We start from the raw sequence: 23,667 nt of genomic DNA on the forward strand, positions 1-23,667 counted from the left end.
TCAGACCTCCTGTACAATAGCCTCCGCACGGTTAGCCCAATGGAAGGATGCACAAAGTGGACAATGGTTTGGACCAGATCCAGTAATGATGTGGGGAAGAGGTTGTGTTTGTATCTTTCCAGAAGAAGCAGCACAGCCAATTTTGGTGCCAGAGTGTTATGTACATCACCACAATGGACCTAGAGACGCTGTTTGTCCCATTGTTCAAAAGACTGAGAGTTGCCCCGATGACAGAAAAGCGGAAAAAGAAGATGATCAAGTCTATGCAAGAGACCAAGTTGCCAACATGGGGTCAGTTGAAGAAGTTAACAACTGAGGCCCAGCAGATGGCAGAAATGCAAGAAGTGGAAGCTATTCCCTCAATCATGTTTCTGGCCATGCTAGCATTGGTTAGCTGCCAGTGTTCTGCAAACTTGTGCACAGCCAAGTTCAAGGACTCCTGAGAAAATCAGCAAAAGAAACTTTCATTTAGTAGGAAAATGTTATTGTAGTTTGATTTCTCTATTACTGTAGTGTTGCATTGGCATTGTTTTATTAATAACCATGTCTGGGTTTTACATTGACATTGTTTTGTTATTGGGTTTTGCATTGGCATTGTTTTGTTAATATTTTAATAAACAGAACTTTGTTCTTGATGTTTAAGTTTTACTTCCATTATTAGTAGCTTAAAATTAAAAGAAGGGCGAGATGTAGGGAGCGGTTATAGGGTTAAGCCTCGGACTGACCTGCTGGCAAAGTCACAAACAAGTCCCAGCTTGGAGGGTACAGCCCTCTAAACATAATTAAGCTTGATCTTGTGACTGCTCCCTAGATCTTTCCTGGGTAGCTAATGGGCTGTGGGAGGGGCAGCAAGTGCTGCCAAAACAAAGTGAAACTTACAAGAACATTGTAAATTACCTTGTTTGCCCCTGACTATAAATAAAGCATCAGCTTTGCAGTCTGGCTCTGTTCTGTGGCCTCAGCAAGGCACAGAAGATCAACCTAGACCCAGCTTATTCTCTTGTCAGTCTTTTTTCCTCATCTTTCACCACCCTCCCTCAGGCTCGCCAAACCCTTGGCTGTGCTGGTGTGGCACAAAGACCCATCTAAATGCTGCCTACAACAGACTCACTTCAGATCGAAACACGTGCACAAATTGAAAGTGAAGGGATTAAGTAAATGGTATTCCATGCAAATAGAAACAAAAAGATAGCTGGGCGAGCAACACCCATGTCAAAGAAAATAGATTTTGGCACTTGCTGGTTTGGCTCAGTGCATAGAGTGTTGGCCTGTGGACTGAAGGGTCCCAGTTTCGATTCCCGTCAATGGCACGACCTTGGTTGCAGGCTCCTCCCCAGCCTAGGCCCTGGGAGGGGCATGTGCTGGAGGCAACCAATCGATGTGCTTCTCTCACATCAATATTTCTCTCTGTCTTTCTCTCTCTCTTCTATTCTCTCTAAAAATCAATGGAAAAAATATCCTCGGGTGAGGATTAAAAAAGAAAAAAAAAAGATTTTGAAACAAAGTCTGGAAAAAGAAATAAAGAAAAGCATCCTATATAATAAAACCCTAATATGCAGAAGGCCGCGCGGGCCGCGGCAGAGGCCGGGGCGCCCAGCGCGGGCAGGACGAGGTGGAGACCTGCGCTGCGGCGGGTGGGGGCGGTGCCATGACCTTGTTTCACTTCCGGAACTGCTTCGCGCTGGCCTACTTCCCCTACTTCATCACCTACAAGTTCAGCGGCCTGTCCGAGTACAATGCCTTCTGGAAGTGCGTCCAGGCTGGGGTCACCTACCTCTTCGTGCAGCTGTGCAAGATGTTGTTCCTGGCCACTTTCTTTCCCACCTGGGAAGGCGGCATCTATGACTTCATTGGGGAGTTCATGAAGGCCAGCGTGGATGTGGCAGACCTAGTAGGCCTAAACCTTGTCATGTCTCGGAATGCCGGCAAAGGAGAGTACAAGATTATGGTTGCTGCCCTGGGCTGGGCCACTGCAGAGCTCATTATGTCCCGTTGCATCCCCCTCTGGGTTGGAGCCCGGGGCATTGAATTTGACTGGAAATACATCCAGATGAGCATTGATTCCAACATCAGTCTGGTCCATTACATCGTTGCGTCTGCCCAGGTGTGGATGATAACACGCTACGACCTGTACCACACTTTCCGGCCAGCTGTCCTCCTGCTGATGTTCCTCAGCGTCTATAAGGCCTTTGTCATGGAGACCTTCGTCCACCTTTGTTCCTTGGGCAGCTGGACAGCACTTCTGGCCTGAGCAGTAGTGACAGGGCTGCTGGCCCTCAGCACCCTGGCCTTGTATGTCACTGTTGTCAACGTGCACTCCTAGGCTTGAGTCCCAGGCATTCACATACTTTTTCCTTGTCTCCAGGTTTTAGTGAATTAAACAGTATTTGGGAAAAAAAACCACAAAAACAAACAAAACAAAACAAAACAAAACAAAACAAAAACCCCTAATATGTAAACTGACCTAATAGCTGAACTACCTGTGGAATGACTGGTCGCTATGATGTGCACGGACCACCAGGGGGCAGACGCTCAATGTAGGAGCGTCTGTCACCAATAGGGAGGCAATTGGTGGTGGTGGGGACAGGGCTGGCCAGTGGGCAGCACGAGGCTGCCAGCCAAGTTGGGTGCCAGCAGGAGCCCCCCTGATCACCTCGCCTGCTGGTTGCCCCACAGATGGCCCTGATCACCAGCCAGGCCTAGGGACCCTACCCTAGATGTTAGGAACAGTCTCTTAGATTTAAAAATTAAAACCTGGCAAGGCTACTCTAACACTGAAAAAACAGGATGATGCAGCGGCGACATGCATAGACTCTGGCTTGCACATTTTGTAACTGTGTGACAAAGCCAATTACTTAACTTCTCTCTGCTTCAGTTTTTCCACTCATAAGATGGGGAACATGGTACTATTGCCTCAGAAGGATCATGCTATGTACTACTTTTTATAATCAGGGCAAAAAAATGTAGCTGCCCATACAACAGCAATATGCCTTTCACCTGTATGAAAAGTAAGGTTACTGGTACATACAGCATCCAGGACTGAGAGAGGGATGTCCGACTGCCGGTTTAGGCCTGACATCCCTTAAAGGGTCCCAGATTGCAAGAGGACGCAGGCCTGGCTGAGGAATCCGCCCCTGCCCCTGCTCCCCCGCCCCTCACATGCACAAATTTCATGCACCAGACCTCTAGTCACAAAATAATAAAGGGCTCAATACAAGATGAAAATACAATTTTAAATATCTATGTGCCCAACATAGGAGCACCTAACTATATAAAGCAAATATTAATAAATATAAAGGAAGAAATGGACAGTTTTACAATAATAAGAGGGGACTTTAATACACCAGTTACATCAATGGATAGGTCATCTAAACAGAATCAATAAGAAAAAAATGGTCTTAAACATCACATTATATCAGATCAACTTAATAGATACAGAACATTTCATTTAAAAACTTCAGAATACACATTATTTTCAAGTGCATATAGAACACTCTTCCAGACTTATCACACATTAGCCACAAAACAAGTCTCAATAAATTCAAGAAGACTGAAATCTTATCAAGCATCTTTTCTAATCACAATTGTATGAAACAAGAAATCAACCACAAGAAGAAAACTGGAAAAAACAAACACATGGAGACTAAATAACATGTTACTAAACAACCAATGAATCAAAGAGGAAATAAAAAATACCTTGAAGCCGAAACCGGTGTGGCTCAGTGGATAGAGCGTCAGCCTGCGGACTAAAGGGTCCCGGGTTCGATTCCGGTCAAGGGCATGTACCTTGGTTGCGGGCACATCCCCAGTGGGGGGTGTGCAGGAGGCAGCTGATCGATGTTTCTCTCTCATCGATGTTTCTGACTCTCTATCTCTCTCCCTTCTTCTCTGTAAAAAATCAATAAAATATATTAAAAAAAATACCTTGAAGCAATTAAAACAAAAACACAACTTTCCAAAGCCTATGGCTTGTAGCAAAATCAGTTCTAATATTGAAGTTCATAGCTATACAGGTCTACCTCAAGAAAAAAAAAAAGAATCCAAAATAAACAACATAACTTTGTGCATGAAGAAACTAGAAAGAGAAGAACAAACAAAACCCAAAGTAAGTAGGAGGCAGGAAATAATATAGACCAGAGTCAAAATGAACAAAATAGAGACTTAAAAAAAAAACAAATAAGAAATCAGTAAAACTAAGAGTTGCTTCAATGAAAGGATAAACAAAATTCACAATCCTTTAGTCAGACTCATAAAAAAAAATAAAGGAAGAGATCCCAAATAAATAAAATCAGAAATGAAAGAGAAGTTACCACCAACATTACAGTAATATAAAAGATATTAGGAATGCTATGATCAATTATATGCCAACAAATCGGACAACCTAGAAGAAATGGATGAATTTCTAGAAAGATACAACTGAACAAGGAAGAAACAAACAAAAAAAATGTTTCAAAATTGACTGTTGTTATGATTTCAATGTCTGTGAATATGCTACACACCACTAAATTATACACTTCAAATAGGTAAATTTTATAGTATGTGAATTATATATCAGTAAATTTGTTTTTAAAAATAACTGGAGCGCATGCACGCACGCACACACACACACACAACTTGGAATAGACATGGAATGTTAGCACCATAGCAGCACAGTTTTAAAATCTTTCCAAATCTCCCCATAAAAATCAAAATATCTAATATATCTAAATGAGAAATTCCTAGAAAACATTTACAACAAAACTAGGGAACAACGTATCCTTATGACCTTCAAAATAGAAACAGATAGGGATAAGCCATCAACAGCCAGAAAACATACCTGGGATTGTCAGTATCTGTGTAGGAGAAAGCAGAGGAAGTCCCATGAGCATGCACGCTCAGAGTGGCCTTGAACATCCGGTATACCCTGAATAGGGCCTTCACACTCTAATTGGCTTTGAGCATCAGGTGTACTCTAGTCAGGCCCCCACAGCTGTTTCAGAATTAAATAAGATCCATGTGAAAGCATCCCACATTATAGGTTCTGGCACACGGTAGAAGTTTAATAAATGCTCATTTTCTACTTGTCTTAGGCTTTTTACAATATAGAAGAGGAGTCATATTATGATTCATTTTTTAATGAGCTCAACTATCAAGAACAGTGCCTTGTAACTAGAAATTGCTGGGAAATATTGGAGAGAATAAAGTAGACAGCAAGGTCAGGGTGGAGTGGATGAGAGTCCAGAACCTAATGAGGAGGAGGGATGGGCTGGCTGAGAGAAGAGAAAAGAGAGGAGCACCAAGGGTGGACTTGCCTTAGCTCATAGTTCCCCTGATGAGCCTGGAGGGCCTCCTTGGCACAGCCTTGCCCTCCTGCGTTCTCACAGCCACAGGTGCACAATTACTATTGCTAACTCCGTAATTCTGGCTTTGGTTGAACTGAAAATCAGGGTCTTGGGCCACCAACAGTTTTCTAGGTGGCAATAACGACAGCAGCAATATTTCTAACTGCAGCTGCTGATGGTATTTCCATATACTTGGTCCAGTGGGGCAGGAGGAGTTGGCAACAGTGTGTGGTGGCAGGAAAACACTCATCTAGGAATGCTGGGTTTGAAGGAGTTTTGTACAGAAATAGCATGTATTTCACAATTTCTGGCCTTCTTGAATTAATAGATACCTAATATGCTTGGAATCTGCTTACTGCTTTAATCTGACATTTTTAATAAAGTTCAAGGGCATTAAGTTGTTAAGTTTAGCAAAGGGGTCTGGTGCTCAGAGGCCAGCGACATTGCTGGCTTTGGTTTTTCCCTGTGGCTGAAGAGCAGCATATCTAGTCAGCAGCTCCCCAATATTTTCTTGGGGGTTTCTCTTGACAACAGAGATCTGTGGGTACCATCTTTACTCTCTTATGGGACCAGTGTTTCTGTGGACCTGGTAATGGTATCTGTATCCCTTGACACACCTCTGTGCTTGAAGTGGGACTTCAATAAGTGCTTATCAAAAAAATAATTCAGGTCCCACATATGCAATCACTCCACCACCATAATGCACCCCCTAATTATGTTAAAATATACACATTCAACAAATTGGGATGAAACACACATGATGACATGCCAGCGTTGTTTTTCTTTAGGCAGATTCAGCGTGATTTCATCCTGTCCTTTCCCTGGTTTGTCCTAATTACACCACTAACATTACTTTTTTTTTTTTTTAAATAAGATTTATATTGATTTCAGAGAGGAAGGGAGAGGGAGAGATGGAAACATCAATGATGAGAGAGAATAATTGATGGACAGCACACCCCCTACTGGAGATTAAGCCCGCAACCCTAGCATGTGCCCTTGACTGGAATCGAACCTGGGACCCTTCAGTCCACAGGCTGACACTCTATCCATTGAGCCAAACCAGCTAGGCTAGCATTACTTTTTTTAATAATAATAACAAACGCTTTATTTTTTAAAAGACATGCAGTTGATCATAGCACAGAAAAATGCACGGGGTTTTGACCTCAATGTTTTAGAGATGAATAATTTTCTCTGCTGCTACTGTAACTAAAAAAGCCAACAAAACAGCCTAGAGAACTGGTCAACTTTTTTAGGGAAAGCCTTCAAAGAACTTCAAAGAGACACGGCCAAATTTAGCACAAATATTTCTTTTCATCGCAACTTTTGACTGCCCACCGCGCGCCACCAGGTGGGTTGGGTTCGGAAACCTAGCGACCGCGGTGCCGCCCTCAGACTGCAGACGCACCTCTCCGTCCCCGCGCCGGCAGCCGCTCCGGGAAACACGCCTGCAGGCGCATGCGCGCGCCCGCCCCTCCCAGCTACATTCTTCGAAAACCAAGGCGGAGCTGCCGCAGTGCGCCTGCGGGGAGAGGAGGCGGCGGGGAGGGAGGTTGGGAGGGCAAGAGAGGGGGCGGGACGGGGCGGAGTCGCGCGTGCGTAGTGGTTCTTCCAGTCGGAAACCCGGCGCGCGGAGGCGGAGCCTCGCGGGCGGCCGGGGGCGGGGCTCTCCGGGCCGCTGTTGCCGCCGCGCATTGTGCAGCAGGCGCCCCCGCGGCAGGGCCCTGGACCGGCGGGTTCCCGGGGATGGTGAGCAAGACACTCCTGCGCCTCGTGTCTGCCGTCAACCGCAGGAGGATGAAGCTGCTGCTGGGCATCGCGCTGCTCGCCTACGTCGCCTGTGAGTGAGCGCCGGTGCCGGCGGGGAAGCCTCATTCATTCCTGGGCGCCCGGCGGCGGGCGAGGGTCGGCGGGCTGTGGGCAGCACTGAGGGTGGCCCTGTACCCGGTCTCCCTCTCTGGGGGGGCCTGCCTTCCTGCTCCCACCCTTTTCCGGGGGCTTCGGACTCTCGCTCTTTACACTTTTGCGGCAAAGCAGCCGGTCAACTTGGGCGAAGACCCTCGACCGGTTAGGCCCGGCGCGGAGACCGGGCGGCCCGGCGGAGAGGCCCTTGCCCGGGAGTGCAGTGACCGGGGCCCCGCGCGGCCGCCCTCCTTGGCCAGCCCCGCGCACCCCGGCCCCAGCACATTGCCCCTAATTCCCGCTCCCCGACGCTCGGGACTGCTTCACACGTCACGTCGCCCCAGGGGCCGCCGGCGATACCGGAGCGTGCCGCGCCGGGACACCCTGGGGACGTGCGCCGCCGGGCCGTGTTGGTTAAGTAGGATACAAATACTGTTGCCATGGGCATAGACCCGCTACGACTGTTTGCTTCACAGGAAAATTACTCAGCATTTAACTGTAGGGGAGCCAAGTGTTGCGGGCCCCGCCGGCCAGCGGCAGCTCCCCGGTGTGCGGGCGCGCGGTTCCCGGGGCGCGGCGGTGGGCTCTCCTGGCCGCCCTGGCCCAGCGGGCAGGCGCTTCCTGTGTGCGGTTCTCGTCGCTGTCATCACTCAAGGTCGCACCCGAGACAGGGCAGGTGTTGATCCCTGTGTCTTCTTAGAGGCTGAAACCGTTTTTCGTTTTTGTTTTTTAATTTAAGATCAGTTCGGTGGGAATATATTTTAATCATTGCTATTAGTACTTTATCAAATACCAAAAGTGGGCCAGAAATGCCACCCAGTGTGAGTTCCGTTTCAATCCTGGCCACCAGACACACTGAAATGAAACCACCTGCTAACTACTTTCCAAGCTCTGGTTCCGGAGGTGAGAGGGGACTCCAGAAAGTGACGTAGGTCGAGCACTGGGAAGACCCAGCCTGTCTAGTGGAGCCCAGCTGGGCGGGAGGTGGGGCTGAGGACGCTCCCGCAAGGGCTTCTGGTTGCTAAGCAAGGAGGGTGTTAGATGTAGTAGTTTGCCAGGGAGGAAGTGTGTGGACAATTTTAAGAAAGCTAGGACCCAAGGGAAAGACCACTTAAAGTTGCATAATTATTGTTTTGAGAACCATAATAATACCAAAATTTGCTTAGGGCTTACCTTGTGTGTACAGGCATGAGTCTCTCTCATTGTCTCATTAATTATTTCAACAGCACTGGGAAGTAGGCACATAATTACTCCCATTTTAGAAGTGAGGAAATGAAGGCCAAGATAAATTAGGAAAATGTATGGATGGTCACACAGATGATAAGCTGTGGAGAGCCAAGTTTTGAACCTAGAAAGGCCAGGGAGCTGGGGCCTAGAGCCTCTCTGTGACAGGCTCCTGTTGATTATGGGGGTTTCCAAAGTTAGACAGCGGGGTTTAGAATTAATAGGGCAGGGGATCCAGGAGAGGCATGGAAAGGTACCCACCATTCATTCAACCAGGGAATCCTACCACCTCCTTCCTGTGCTTGGTGGCAAGGGTCACTAAGGAGGGCAGAGCACCCAGGCTTTGCAGGCATGGAGGGTAGGGCAGTGGGTCGCAGACTCCAGTGTGCATCTGAGTGGTCGGGAAGGTTTGCAAAACACTAGTTGCTGCCTCCTTCCTCAAGTTCCTGATTCTATAGGTCTGGGGTGTGGACTGAAAATTTGCATATCTAATAGCTTCACTGGGAAGCCCTGGCTGTGGTTTGGGGACCCACTGAGAACTATTGGCCTAGTAGGTGAGATGGCCATAAATTAGATATAAAGTGGTAGAAGGAAAGGAATGCGTAAGAGTTTATGACAGAGACTTTTGAGTCAGAGCAACCAAGGGTGTTTGTTTCACTGAGGAACTGAGGCTTGAGCTGAGAGTTGAAGGATGTGTAGGATGAATAGGGAGGTGAAGAAGGAAATGTGTGCCAGAAGGAACAGCATGTGCAGAGGTCCTGTGGCAGCCAAGCGCAGGGAGTGTTCTGGGAATGTAAAGCAGGGTAGTGGCTTTGGCGTGCGGAAATGAAGTACGGCGATGAGGCTGTCCCACCAGATGGGCCTGAGCAGGCAAGCCTGGGAGAGGCCTGTGCCGGCTTAAGTTTTGCTCTGTTTTTAGGAAACTTCCTTATCTTTGTATTCTAACTCTTCTAGTGATTTAAAATTTTTGCTATCTTTCACTTATAAGAGTTCTTTTATGTTGTCTGAATTTTTTAAAAAACTAAATGTCTTTGTTTTCTCTTAGTTTTTTAAAAAAACTACCGTACTTTCTGGCGTATAAGACGACTGGGCGTATAAGATTTTCCTGCTTTAAAAAGTCATTTTATACGCCAGAAAACACGGTATATTGGACTATATTGATGGGATTAGATATAATGGATTAGATATATTGGATTATCGTATTTTCCGGCATATAAGATGACTTTTTAACCCAGAAAATCTTATACGCCCAGTCGTCTTATACGCGGGAAAATACGGTAAATGTCTTTGTGGTTGTATTCTCTTTGTGATAGTCTTGTTTGTTCAGTTTTCTTCTCACTGAAGAGCTGAGAAGTGGGCGAATTTAGCTGTGGGGGGTTTAAGACGAGGGCAGAGGCAGTGGTACTAAAGAGCCGGGATGGTATAGCTGAGACACTGCAGGAAGAGTATTACAGAGCTACTGAGAGTGTTGAAGGACACTGAAAATGTCTCAAGTTAACAGTGACTTCTGTGATTTTTAGTGTCTACTTTTTCTTATTAATAATTTTATCAGCCCATTATGAGTAAAATCTCACCTGTGTTGACAAAACTGTCCATACTCCCAAATTACAACATGGTTGTTCCTGTTAGCCAGCTCCCTTCTAGAAATGCTCTCCCTGTTCCTCCCTCAGGTTCTCCTCTTTCTCACTCCACCTCTTCTGGCTTTTGCCTCCCCTTTCCTCAGTCCTTAGTGCCTCCCGGGGCCCAGGCTCCCTTCTTGCTACCACATAACTCTCTGCCATGCTCAGGGTGGTGAGCATATGCCCACTTGATTGCACTTGGCATTCTTTTCCAGGCTTATGTTTTCTTAATAGCTTACCAGCCCTTGAGGACAGGGATTGTGTCTTACATGTTTCAGCCCTTGTGGCATTTAGATCAGTGCTATTAGGGCATTGGAAGAGCTCTGACGTGTGACTGTTTGAAAATCTGGTCCGCCTACGAGGTAGCTCTCTTGGCAGAGACTCAGCTCTAGTTACTTTTTTTTTTCTTTCTTTTTTTAAACATGCACATAGTTTAAAAAGTCAAATAGCCTCTACAGGCGTTAGGCAAAACAGAGTTCCCTGCCACTACTTTCCCCTCCGCAGAGGCAAGCACTTGGCTTCTAGCTGATTATTTTGGTATTTCTCTTTGTGCCATGGAATGCTCTGCCTCTTGAGTTTTCATTTGTAGATATTTATTACCTCGTGACTTTCTTGTTTGAAAGGTGATTGTTTACCTTCTTTTTCTGTGCTTCCATGCTCATTACCCCCTGCCCCCCCCCTCCCCATGTAGGTGTGGTGGGATTTTGGGGAGATCAACATTTAACATTCATGTGTGTGACTGAAAGCCATTCATAGTGAGTCATGCTGTACTTTTTACTTTCCTTGGAGCTAATGGTTTTTGGTGTTTTTTGTTTTTTTTTCAATTACTTTGCTTTTGAGGTGCTACTGCTGCTTCAACTCCAAACGCTTTGTTGGTTGCTTGTGTCTTCCTGCAGGATGCTCAGAAGCAGCAGGGCCTCTTCCTAAAGAAGGGCCCAGCCTTCAGCCGTGCTCTGCCCATCACACATTTCCTGTCTCCTGACTTCCTTTTCCTGATGTCACTTACTTCACAGATATGCTCAGGATGAGCTTTTGGAGACTTAATTCTAGAAAAGGGTTCCTGCAGGACTTTACAGGCATTGTTCCATTCCTTTCTGGGCTTCTCGTGTGGACGAGGAGTGTCAGGCCGGTCCCTTTCTGTGGGATTTGCATGTTTTTCTGGAGGATTGCAGGACCTTTTTGCCCGTCACCACATATTTCCAGATCTCTGACCCCTGGCCTTTCCTCACTGCTGGAGTTTGGTGGCCTCGTGTAATCACCGTGCCCAGGGCTGGGTGGTGCCCACTTCACTTCTGGGCCAGCAGTTGGGAAGGCAAGTTTCTCCAGCGTTCCAGGTGACGGTGCTCAGTGTGCCGAGCCCCTCGCCCCACTCCCTCAGTGTGAATCAACCCAAAGAACCCCTCTCTGTTGTTCCGAGCCTCTGAGGGTCCTGGGCTGGTTGTCGCAGCAGCTGGGCACAGCCTGCCCTGACAGACCCGCCGTGGCCTCCTGGGAGCCTTGCGCACAGGGTGCTGGTACTTTGAGCAGTCTAGAAACTCGAATTCTTCAGTTCTGGAAGTTTTCTTGAGTTACTCTGGTTATTTCCTTCCCTCCATTTTATCTTTCTGGGATGTTATAGTGCTGATGCAGAATTGACTGGTCTAGTCCTTTAATTTACAATTTTCTCCTTTTTAAATAAGTTTTGCTCTGTTTTTAGGAAACTTCCTTATCTTTGTATTCTAACTCTTCTAGTGATTTAAAATTTTTGCTATCTTTTATGTTGTCTGAATTTTTTTAAAAAATTAAATGTCTTTGTTTTCTCTTAGTTTTTTAAAAAAACTAAATGTCTTTGTGGTTGTATTCTCTCTGTGATAGTTTTGTTCGTTCAGTTTTCTTCTCACTGAAGAGTTTCTTTCTCCCAGGTCGCTTCTCCCTTTCTCGTTCCAGGCTTTCCTCAGCTTTCTGGTTTCCCGAGGCGTCTGCTAGCGTTTGAGCCGAGGACTCGGGCAGATGGGGAGCCCTGAGCTGCCCCTTGACTGTAAGCCATGTCACTAGAACTGGCAAAGCCTCACAACCTGAGGACCATGGGACTGTCCTCTGAGCTGTGGTGACGAGGCTGTCCCATGCCCTGCAGGACAGGGAGGCCTGGCGGACTTGGGCTCCCCAGTCTGAGACCTCCTGTCTGCCCTTTCCTGAGATGGAAATGCCTACCTTCTGCCGAAGGACTCATGCTGCAGTTTAGACAGATTTGAAAGTTAAATTTTCTGCCTTAGCTGCATTGTCACCCCATGTCCACGTGCACCAGGCATGATCATTCTCAACTCTTTCAAAGCAGCGATTCTCAACCTTTTTCCTCTCGTGGCCCATGTAAACTAGTTACTAAAATTCTGTGGCACACCAAAAAATAATATGTTTTGCAGATCTGATGGGGGGAAAAGGGTATAATTTTGATTCATTTGCACCTGGACAGCTGTTGTATTGGCTTTTGTCATTTTTTTATTTGACATTTTAAGGGAAAAGAGGTCAGTACCCTCCGACTAAATAATCAGATATTACATGATTTAAAAAGTCTTGTGGCACACGGGGTTGAAAATCGCTGTTCTAAGGTATAACTTGGCCTTTCCCACTACCGGTCTCTCGTTCTCTTAATTCCTCTGCCTTCAGCGATCCTCTTTCATCTCCCAGCAACATTTTATTCCCCTCTTCCTGTCCACATTGACATTTTAATGGAGTTTAGGAGTCATTATCTTTTTTTTTCATCTTTACATCTTGGAAACTGGAGTTGTGATACCTAGTAATATTCATCTAATTTATAGTGTATCACGGATTTGGTTGTAATGACATTGTATTTATGATACCTTTCTATTATTCTACACATGTCACTGTTATTCCACTGAAATTTTCAGAAAAGACACAAAATTAAGCCCTGAGAACCATATAAAAGCATGATTTATGTGTGTTAGCTTTGCATTTATGGTAATGCAAACTTCTCTGAGTTGGGACTTCCATTGGAGTAGTTTTGCCATCTAATCAGTCTCTCCTAAATTCACTCAGCAAACATTTACTGGCTTGCTGCCAGGAAGGAGACGAAGCGAGTTAGACACCTGATGCCAGCAGCCTCCAGGGAGGACAGAGGGAAGGACAGGCGGACTGTAGTGTAGCTGGTGTTTCCCACTCAGCCAGCCTCCGCAGAGCCTGTCCTTCCTTCCAACCCTCCTGGGGATCTGGGAGGGGCAACCTGGAAATTGTTTGAACCCTCAACATTTTACTTTAAGAATTTCCCTATGTATTGTCTACTGAAAGAGTAATTCAGCAAGCACCCAAGGAATCGTCTGCCTAGATTTACCAGTTCAATTTTTTTTCCACATTGGTTCTTCTCTGTTTTTATATTTTTTTCGTTGAAATGTTTGCAGACATAATGATATTTCACCTTTAAATACTTTACTGTAATCTCCCAAGGCCAAAAGCATTTTCTCTATAATCTCATCACCTTTTACCATTCTCTAAAAATTAACATAAATATCTAATATACAGTCTATATTTGAATTTTCTCCAGTTGTATATAAATGTCTTTTATAGCCTTTTCTGTTTTTGTTTGAAAAACAAAATCCAGTTAAGGTTCCCACATTGCATTTGGCTGTTATGTCTCTAACTTTCCCTTATTTCTCATGACATTTACCTTTTAAAACAAGTCCCACATTCTGGGTTTATTCATTTCTTATGATTAAATTCAGTTAAACTTTTAAAAAAGCATTTTTAAAAAGTTTATTTTAGAGAGAGAGGAAGTGGGGAGAGAGAGAGATGGTAGAGAAACATTGATGTGAGAGAAAAACATCGATCAGTTGCTTCCTGCACGCACCCTGACCAAGAATCGGACCCACAACCTGGGTATGAGCTCTGACTGGGAATTAAACGTGACCTCTTGGTGTTTAGCTGAGCCACACAGGCCAGGGCTTTCCGCAAACATCCTATCTAATAAAAGAGAAACATGCAAATTGACCATACCTCCGCTATGCCCACCAGACACGCCCACCAGCCAATCAGGAATAAGTATTCAAATTAATCCAACAAATATGGTGGGGGCCACAGAGCTGGAACAAGCAGGAGGAAGCCAAGCTTCCCACCCGCCCTGGCCGGCCCTGGCCTCTGTTCAAGGCTACAAAGTTTCAATTATAGAAGATAAGTAAATCCCAACAAAAATGGCAGCAGCCACTGAGCTGGAGAGAGCAGGAGGCTTAGGTTGCCCCTGGTGATGGAGGAAGCCAAGCTTCCTGCCTGCCCTGGCCTCCACTCAAGGCTACAAAGTTTCAATTATAGAAGATAAATAAATCCCAGATACCAGGGCCTCCACTTGGGTTGCCGGGGGGCATGGCCAGACTGCAAACCACCACAGGCCCCTCACCCAGGCCGCCCAACACCCCAAGGGAACCCCCACCCTGATCCGGGACACCCTTCAGGGCAAACCAGCCAGCCCCCACCCATACACCAGGCCTCTATCCTATCTAATAAAAGAGTAATATGCAAATTGACCATCACTCCAACACACACGATGGCTGCCCCCATGTGGATACAAGATGGCCACCACAAGATGGCCAGCAGGGTAGGGCAGTTGGGAGGGACCAAACCTGCAAGGGAGGGCAGTTGGGGGCGATCAAGCCTGCATGGGAGGGCAGTTAGGGGTGACCAGGCCAGCAAAGGAGGAAAGTTGGGGGCGACTGGTCCTGCAGGGAAGGGCAGTTGGGGGGGACCCAGTCCTGCAGGGGAGAGCAGTTAGGCATCAATCAGGCTGGCAGGGGAGTGGTTAGGGGTGATCAGGCTGGCAGGCAGAAGCGGTTAGGGGCAATCAGGAAGGGAGGCAGGCGAGCAGTTGGGAGCCAGCAGTCCTGGATTGTGAGAGGGCTGCCCAATTGCCTGTTTAGGCCTGATCCCACCGAGATCAGGCATAAACGGGCAGTCGGGCATCCCTTGAGGGGTCCCAGATTGGAGAGGGTGCAGGCTGGGCTGAGGGACACACAACCCTGACTGCACGAATTTCGTGCACTGGGCCTCTAGTTTTTTATAATAATGCTTGCTGGTTTGCATTACATCAGAGTTGTCCCCTTGTTAGGTGCCTGGAAGGGCCACCACATCACTTCATTGTAAAGGCACGTTTCCCCAGTACACAGTCCGGGTGGTCGTGGGCACGTTCAGAACTTCTCTGGTTCTCCAGCCAGTGTGTTCAGTGTCCGTTGACAGCCCTTTCCTGCATTGGTTTTCATACGGGGGATTACAAAATGCTGGTTTTCTCATTCTCTGAATCCTGTTTGTAGCCTGGCGTTCTTCTGAAAAGAAAAGGACAACTTGTGCTTCCTCTTCTCTATTAGTTTCCTGCGACTGCTGTAACAAGTTGCCACAGACAAGGTGGTTGTTAGAAGGAGAAATGGATTCTCTCCTAGTTCAGGAGGCCACGGTCTGATTCAGGGGTCCATAGGGCCATCTCCCTCCTCACGCCCCTTCAGGCTCCTGCTGTTTAGCTGTGGGTACATCCTCTGGGTCACAATGCCTCCTGCTTTTCTGACTGTCATATCTCTCCTTCATCCCTTGTAAGGACACTTGTCCCTGGATTTGGGGCCTCCTGAGTGGGTAATTGAGGAGAGTGATTTTCAACCAGTGTGCCTTTAGAACATGCAGTACCTGACTGTTTAGTTAGGGACACTGATCTCTTTTCCTTAGATTGTCAAATAAAAATATGACATCAGGCAACACAACAGTAGCCATCTGGTGTGAATGAATCAAAATTATACCTATTTTTTTTGGTCAGGTCTGCAAAAAATGTATTTTTTGGTGTGCTGCGGAATTTCAGTAATTAGTTTATGAGCTCCATGAGATGAAGAAGGTTGAAAATCGCTGATCTAGGATCATCTTTTTGGTAAGGTCATAGTTCCAGGTCTAGGAATTAGAATTGGGTGTGGGTGGGGGCACCAATCAGTTTACACCCCGACTTTTTTTGTGTGTTAATCCTCACCTGAGGATATTTTTCCATTGATTTTTTTTAGAGAGAGTGGAAGGGAGGGGAGAGACACACAGAAACATCGATGTGAGAGGGACACATGGATTGGTTGCCTCCTGCACATGTACCAGTTCGAGCCTGCAACTGAGATATGTGCCCTTGACCAGAATCGAAGCTGAGAGCCTTCATTCCATGGGCTGTTGCTCTATCCACTGAGCCAAACCACCTAGGACCCTCCCCCCCCCCCCGCCTTTAAAAATTAAAAAAAAAAATCCTCACCCAAGGATATTTCCATTGATTTTCAGAGAGAGTGGAAAGAAGAGGGGAGGGGGAGAGACAGAAACAGTGATGTGAGAGAGACACCAGGTATGTGCCCTTGACCGGAATTGAACCCACGACCCTTTGGTGCGCATGCCGGCATGCCCCTCCCACTCCCCCACCCTTTTATTTAAGTCGCTTGGGAATTTTAGTCTTTGAGCACTTAACTAGTATCTTCAGATGCTTCAGGCTCATCTTGTTCTTTCCATGCCCCAAACCTGGAATCCATTGTTTGTCCAAGGAGCCCTGATTTTCAGTGCGGAACGTGTTTAAAAATCAGGGTCTGAGTACTGGTGTGTCCTTTGCTACTGAGGGATCATGGCTTCCAGCTCTTGAGAGGACAGAGCCAAGAAATGACAATATTTTTCCAATCATGAGCTTATGCTGATGCCCCCAATTTAAATCCTAACACAAGGTTTTCCCTTCCCTTCCCTCACTCTGTATTACTATTTCCTCCCCCCACAATGAAAATCTTCTGACAGCAATGAAAATTCAGCCTCATTTGCTCTATACTACCTACCATGCCGACAAAACCAGTTCAGAATTACTAGTCAGTACCACTACCAACAGCAAACTTCAGGAAATTCAGGATTTCTTTTTGTCCTTAGAATGTATCCCACTAAGGATGTGTGGTTTAAAGTATTGTGTTCCAAAGCTACCTGAAATATTTTTTTTTATGCCTTATACAAGCTAGGTTCATTTTTTTCTGTTTGTGTTCAATTTCAAGTTTTCCTTTTTTCCCCCTGATGGTTAACAGTGTATCATCCATTTATATGTATACCTCATATCTCGCTTTATTGTGCTTCACAGATGTTGCATTTTTTACAAATTGAAGGCAAGACCTGCCCCAGGAAAAAGATTATGACTTGCCTAATTGTGATACTATGCGGTGGTCTGGAGCCAAATCCACAGTATCTCTGAGTTATGCCAGTACATGATTGAAAAGTCAGACTATATCAAAGTTCCAGTCAGACGCCTCTTGCTGCAATCTCTAGTTTCTCCACTCTGTTCCCATTTTTATTGGTCTATGTTACCCATCCAGGGTTTCCTTTTGCAAATACAGGCATTAGTCTGTGTGTATAATGCACATACTACCTAGACTGCCTTACCTATTTTTTCTTTTCTGCGTCAGTATTTCCAGGAAAGCACCCCATGTCGATGGGTAGCTGCAGATCACCTTTGTTCTGTTCTCCAGCTCGTAATACTCCTGTGTGTATGCACGCGTGTGCGTGTGCATGTTTGTGTGTGCGCGTTTGCGTGCCTGTGCCTGTGCATGTGTGTGTGTGCGTGTTTGTGTGTGTGTGCGCGCGCGTGCCCTGCAGGTGTGTGACCAGCCTCCCTGGAAGGCATTTAAGTTCTTTGAAATGTTTTGCTATTGCAAATAGTGCTGCAGTGCATTCACTCCTGCAGGTGCTGCCACCAGCGATGCAATACGGCTATTTCCTCCCAGCTGTCCAACAGTCTGTATTGGCCAAGGTCAGCATTTTCACCAGTCTGAGAAGTGGCATCTCCTTGCTTTAACATGCGTTTCTCTTATTGATGATCCTTAAGCTTTTTTTCAAATGTTGAACCCTGTTAATTTGTCTTTTTCTGAGAACTGTTCATGTTTTTGCCCACTTTCTGATTGGGTTTTCCATCTTTCCCCCTTATTTTTAAGAGTGCTTTATATATTGGGGATGTTAACCGCCCTTTGTGAAATAAATTGCAACTATTTGCTCATGTCTGGTATGGTATACAGGGAAAGTATATTTGGTCTTTGTCCCCTATTCCTGGCACAGAGTTTTTAAAACCTTGGGATTTCCTGAGTGATAGGAGTGGCTTTGTTACTCAGATGAACCCTCTGTCAGTCCCACATGAGTGTTTGCCAGTGAAGTGACTTAGGGTGGGGCCCCTGGACAGCCCCAGGATGGGGCTGATCACAAGAAAGACCAACCTGTGCTTGAGACAGTGGGCACTTTCAGCCCCCCCCCCCCCCCCACGGGCCTCCTGGAGAGGACCGGATGGAGATGGAGCGCTGTGAAAAACTCACGAACAGAGAGATTCGTTGAGCTTCCCAGTTGGTGGACATGCAGTGGGGCTGTGAGGCTGGTGCACCTGGAGAGGGTGTTACTGGTGTTAGGGTTCTTGGGTTCCCCAAGTAGAAATTGAGAGGAAACCCCAGAGAAGCTTCCCAGCAGTTTTATTAGGCTTGTGCATGAACACGGAGGCAGCACGGAGGAAAGGTCCTCTGAACTGGCTTGGGGCTGGCTCTGCTTGGCTGCTTTTACAAGCTGGGGACAAACTGGGCTTGCACAAAAAGGCAGGCTTTTTGAAAAAGAGGCTGGTGGAATTTTCCATCTCAGGCTTGGTGACTTTCTTTTCCAGCTGCCTGGTAACTATCTTCAAATCTGTTCTGTTGGGGCACAATGACCCGCTGCTCCTTACTGCACCCTAGAAAGGTAGAATAGTGGTCAAACCCTGATATACTGTGCATGTGGGTCAGTGGTTTAAGCCAGTGGTCGGCAAACTGCAGCTCTTAAATCACATGTGGCTCGCGAATCACATGCAGCTCGCGAGCTGCGGTTTGCCGCTCTGTTGACTAATGAGTTTGCAGACCACTGGTTTAAGCAGTTAGGAGGAGAGAAAATCAGCTACCTCTGTTTTCGAGTGGGGATTGGAGGAGTGGTGACATTTTTGCTGTCAGCTTCTCCCAAGTTCCTTCTGACCACCTGGTTTTAACTTGGCTTCCTGGCCACCTGGTATTTTCCATTTCTGGGCCCAAGTTCCTATGCTGTCTTCAGGGCATGGAAGCCCCAGTCCCTTCCCTATACAGTGCCCTATGCATCTCTTCCATTTGGCTATTCCCGACCTGTATCCTTTACAATATGCCAATCCTACCTAATAATAGACAAATATGCAAATTGACCATACCTCCAACACGCCCACCATCCAATCAGAGTGAGCATGCAAATTAACCCAAACCAAGATGGCTACAGCCACAGAGAGCAAGGTTTCCTAGGTAACAGAGGAAGCCAAGCTTTCTGCCTGCCCTTGCCAGGCCTAAGCCTCCACTCAAGCTACAAAGTTTCAATTATAGAAGGTAAACAAATTCAAACAAATGGCGGCAGAATGGAGCTTGAGAGAGCAGGCCAGGGTTGCCGCCGGCAACAGGGGAAGCAAAGCTTTCTGCACACCCTGGCCGGGCCCACCCGCTTAAGGCAACAAAGTTTCAATTATAACCCCAACACAAATGGCTGCCGGCCTCGGCCTCGGAGGGAGCCCCAGGCTTGGCTCCGCTCCAGGCTACAAAGTTTCAATTGTAGAAGGAAAATAAATTCCAGATACCAGGGCCTCCGCTTGGGTTGCCAGGGGGCATGGCCGGCCTGCAAACCACCACAGGCCGCCCCATGCCCCAAGGGAACCCCCACCTGATCCAGGACGCCCTTCAGGGCAAACCAGCTGGCCCCCACCCCTGTACCAGGCCTCTATCCTATCTAATAAAAGAGTAATGTGCAGATTGATCATCACTGCAACACACAATATAGCTGCCCCCATGTGGTCAAAGATCCTGCCCCCATGTGGATACAAGATGGCCACCACAAGATGGCCAGCAGGAGAGGGCAGTTGGGAGGCACCCGGCCTGCAAGGGAGGGCAGTTGAGAAGGACCAGGCCTGCAAGGGAGGGCAGTTGGAGGTGATCAACCCAGCAGGAGAGGGCAGTTAGGGGTGACCAGGCCGGCAGAGGAGGGAAGTTGGGGGCAAACAGGCTGGCAGCAGAGTGGTTAGGGGGTGATCAGGCTGGCAGGCAGAAGCGGTTAGGGGCAATCAGGAAGGCAGGCAGGCAAGCAGTTGGGAGCCAGCAGTCCTGGATTGTGAGAGGGATGTCCGACTGCCCGTTTAGGCCCGATCCCAGGATCGGGCCTAAACGGGCAGTCGGACATCCCTTGAGGGGTCCCATATTGGAGAGGGTACAGGCTGGGCTGAGGGACAACCCCACTCCGTGCACGAATTTCATGCACCGGGCCTCTAGTGTCTTAATAAACGCTTCCTGAGTTATGTGAGCTGTTCTGGCAAGTTATGGAATCCAAGGAGGGAGTCTGGAAACCCCTGATGTATAGATGATTTGTCAGAAGTGTAGGTAGCCCCTGGGACTTGTGATTGGAGTCTGAAGTGGGGGCAGTCTTGTAGGGCTGGGCCTTTAACCTGTGGGGTCTGGTGCTAACTCCAGGCTGTAGGTGTCATAACTGGATTGAATTATTGGACACCCAGTTGGGGTCTAGAAAGTTGGGAAAGTGGTTGTTGGTGTGAAAAAGCTCACATATTTGGTGTCAGAAGTATTGTGAGAATAGAAACAGATTTTAGGACTGGGGAATTTTTATTTTCAACAGCTTTACTATTGCCGTGTAGTTTTTAAGAAACTGATCAAGGTATTCAATGAGAGAAATGAGACCAGGGACTGTGAAGGAGTGCGGAGGCCCTCAGATCTGGGAGTCAGTATTCAGGGGATGGATACGGTTTGGACAGTGGAGGTGAAGGCCAGGGTGTTAGCATGACCATAGGCACAGAGGTGACAGGGTACAAGGAGCAGGATCATTTGGGTCCTTAAAGGTAGAACTTGAAGACTGACCCGACATAAACTTGATTCAATGAGGAGTAATAAACCTCTGATGAGAACGACTTTGGATAAGTCGTCTAACTTTGCTGTTTCATGTTTTTGCTTATAAAATGAAAATCTCATGTTCTCATACCTTGTAGGTAGCAATACTTAAAAAAATACTATCAGAAATTAAAATAATTGCTCTAAATAGGTCATAGCTTCAGTTGATGAGCCACCTGGGAAGAAAGGTGATTGCAGGTGTGGGTGTCATAAAGTCCCTGCGAGGGCGGGCCTGTTCTCAGGCCGGGAGGGCAGTAGGAGTGGGTGCTCCTCAGAGGATGGGCCGAGGCTTCCTTATCTCCCCTTCATTTGGAAGGGCAAGAACTGAACTTCAAGGTAATCACACCATCAGTTTGACTTCTTGGTCAGCTTTTCGATTGCTCTAACCGAAGTAAAGAAGTGAACTAAAACAACAAGAGAAAACACTCCAGTGCCTTCATAGTAGTCTTCTTCAGAATGAGTCCGAATTTCCCAGAAAATGAAAACCATATTTTTGTGTGGTGCGATTTGGGGATTTTATTCTTAATATCTTTGAACATTATTATAGTACTTTCAGAAACTGCAAACAGAACATGCTGGTCCTAGGTTGGCATTCAATGGACATAATATTGGATGACTGGTGTGGCTAATGGGGAGATGGCCCGGTGGGCCCCGGCCAGTTGTCTGTCTTGAAGACCCCACAGACCCAATACCCCAGCTTGGATGGTTGGAAGGCTCATGCCTCAGGCCCAGCGGTAGCACCCTGTCCAGTCCAGGGTGCTGAGTCTGCAGGGCCCTGTCTTGCCAAGTGGGAGTGTTTTGTACCTCCACCTGCTATAGCACCTGCACCTGTCACAAGCGCCTGTGTACCTTCCTGGCTCACAGGCCTGGTCCATCTTGCTATCCCCCTCCCCCACGCCCGCACAGCTGACTGCCTCCCCCAGAGGCCTCCCAAAGCACCTGTCCCCCTCATTCCCAACCCCTTTGCACCTGCTCACTTACAGTCACCTTTTCCCTTCTCACACTACCACCTGTTCTTTCTCATATTCCACCTCACCTGTAACCCATGCCCCTTTCCACTCACTTTCCACTCACTCCCCCTCCTCCAGCTTCTCCTCTTTCTCTCCCACCTTTCTTGCAGGAGCACCTCAACCACTACCTGCTCCCTCTCTTGCTCCTCCACCTGCTCCAATACCTTCCACTTCCATCTCCTCCCATTTCCCCCTCCTCTCTCACCCCTCCCCATGCACACACACTCCACCCATCCTCCTCACCTGCTCCTTCACCTTTCCTCTCTTGCACACCCCGCCTCTGTACTTGTCCCCTCATTCTCGTCCCCCTGTCCTTGCACTCTCCTGGACTCTGCCATCTCTGGTAATAGCTGTGGGCAGAAGGCTGGCATTTCCAGGCCTGATTTAAGTCAGCCATTGCACGTATTCTGTCTCTGTGGATGGCCATGCCACAGGTGGGGCACCAGCCCGGAGTGCTCAGTGCCCTGGTCACTCGTGTGGTATGCTGTAGATGGGTGGGGACTGTGGTTTGGTGATGGCTTTCCTAGATCCCTCCCACATTGCCTCCCCTCTCCCTTTTAAATAGGAAATGAAAAGGCAAACTTAAAACATTGTTTAAAAGCTCCCATTTAAAAAGTATGAAATAATCGGAAATAGGAAAATAATGTTCCCAATATGAAAAAACTAGATAGTAAAGTGTAGAGAAGATAACAGTAAAATCACAATCCTCATAATTTTAGCACATGCCTTCCCCTACAGAAATAGTGCTGTCTCCTAATTTAGTGAGATCTTTCTTTTTGGCCCTCAGTCATCCTATATAATAAAAGGCTAATATGCAAATTGTCCCCTCAACTGGCAGTTTGACCAGGGGGCAGGGCCAGCCAACCGCCTGCAGTCCCTCCGCCTGGCCAGCTGCACCCCTGATCATCCCACCCATCGGGGGCAGGGCCGGCCAGCCCACCTCCCGGGTCCCCTCCCCTGGCTGACCTAGCCTGATTGGCCCCGATTGGGGCGGGCTGGCCGGACCCCACCCGTGCATGAATATGTGCACCGGGCCTCTAGTGTTTTTATAATTTCTTTCACATTGGTTTGGTACATGTATTGTGAAGTTCATTTCTGTTTCTTTTGTTGTTGTTAATCCTCATCCGAGGATATTTTTTCCATTGATTTTTTGGGAAAGTAGATGAGAGAGGAAAAGACAGAGAAAAATATCTATGTGAGAGAAACACATCGATTGGTTGCCTCCTGTACCCGGGCCGGGGAGGAGCCTGCAACCAACGTACATGTCCTTGACCAGAATCGAACTCGGGACCCTTTGGTCCGCAGGCTGACGTTTTATCCACTGAACCAAACCAGCTAGGGCTGTGAAGTTCATTTCTATCAAGTTTCTTTTTAGCATTCTAAATAAAGATCCAATAGCAAATATATTATGAATGAAACTTTTCAACTGCAAACTGCAAAATTAACCCCAAAGTTGTATTTATTTTAAAAAATTTTTTGCTTTGCCTTTTGCATGAATTCTTATATGTACATATTTTTCCCATATTGTTTTTAATCATAATGTCCTACTTTCCCCCAAAAGCTAATATAACTTTGCATGTTATGTCCTGCCTTCACACTCTGGGTTTGGCTGCGTGGTAGCTTCTCCCTGTACTTAGAAGCTGTGGTGAGGAGCCTGGATTCACTTTTTCTT

General features: G+C 47.0%; 2 protein-coding genes across 3 annotated transcripts in view; both read left to right on the forward strand.

Annotated features, from left to right (window-relative positions):
* The first annotated feature begins 1,598 nt into the window (after positions 1-1,598).
* Positions 1,599-2,377, forward strand: LOC307112210 (BOS complex subunit TMEM147-like). Its single transcript, XM_079792659.1, has one exon. The coding sequence runs from the start codon at positions 1,649-1,651 to the stop codon at positions 2,249-2,251; it is 603 nt and encodes a 200-aa protein (XP_079648785.1). The 5' UTR covers positions 1,599-1,648; the 3' UTR covers positions 2,252-2,377.
* Positions 2,378-6,987: 4,610 nt separating this feature from the next.
* The window catches only part of UXS1 (UDP-glucuronate decarboxylase 1), a 148,372-nt gene continuing 131,692 nt past the window's right edge, over positions 6,988-23,667 (forward strand). For both annotated transcript variants that reach the window (XM_079791998.1, XM_079791999.1), the window contains exon 1: positions 6,988-7,158. In XM_079791998.1, the coding sequence (XP_079648124.1) occupies positions 7,065-7,158 (94 nt within the window). In that variant the 5' untranslated portion in view covers positions 6,988-7,064. The remainder of the gene's footprint in view (positions 7,159-23,667) is intronic.

The sequence above is a fragment of the Cnephaeus nilssonii genome (genome assembly GCF_951640355.1).
Source record: "Cnephaeus nilssonii genome assembly, chromosome: 15".
NCBI lineage: Eukaryota > Metazoa > Chordata > Mammalia > Chiroptera > Vespertilionidae > Cnephaeus > Cnephaeus nilssonii.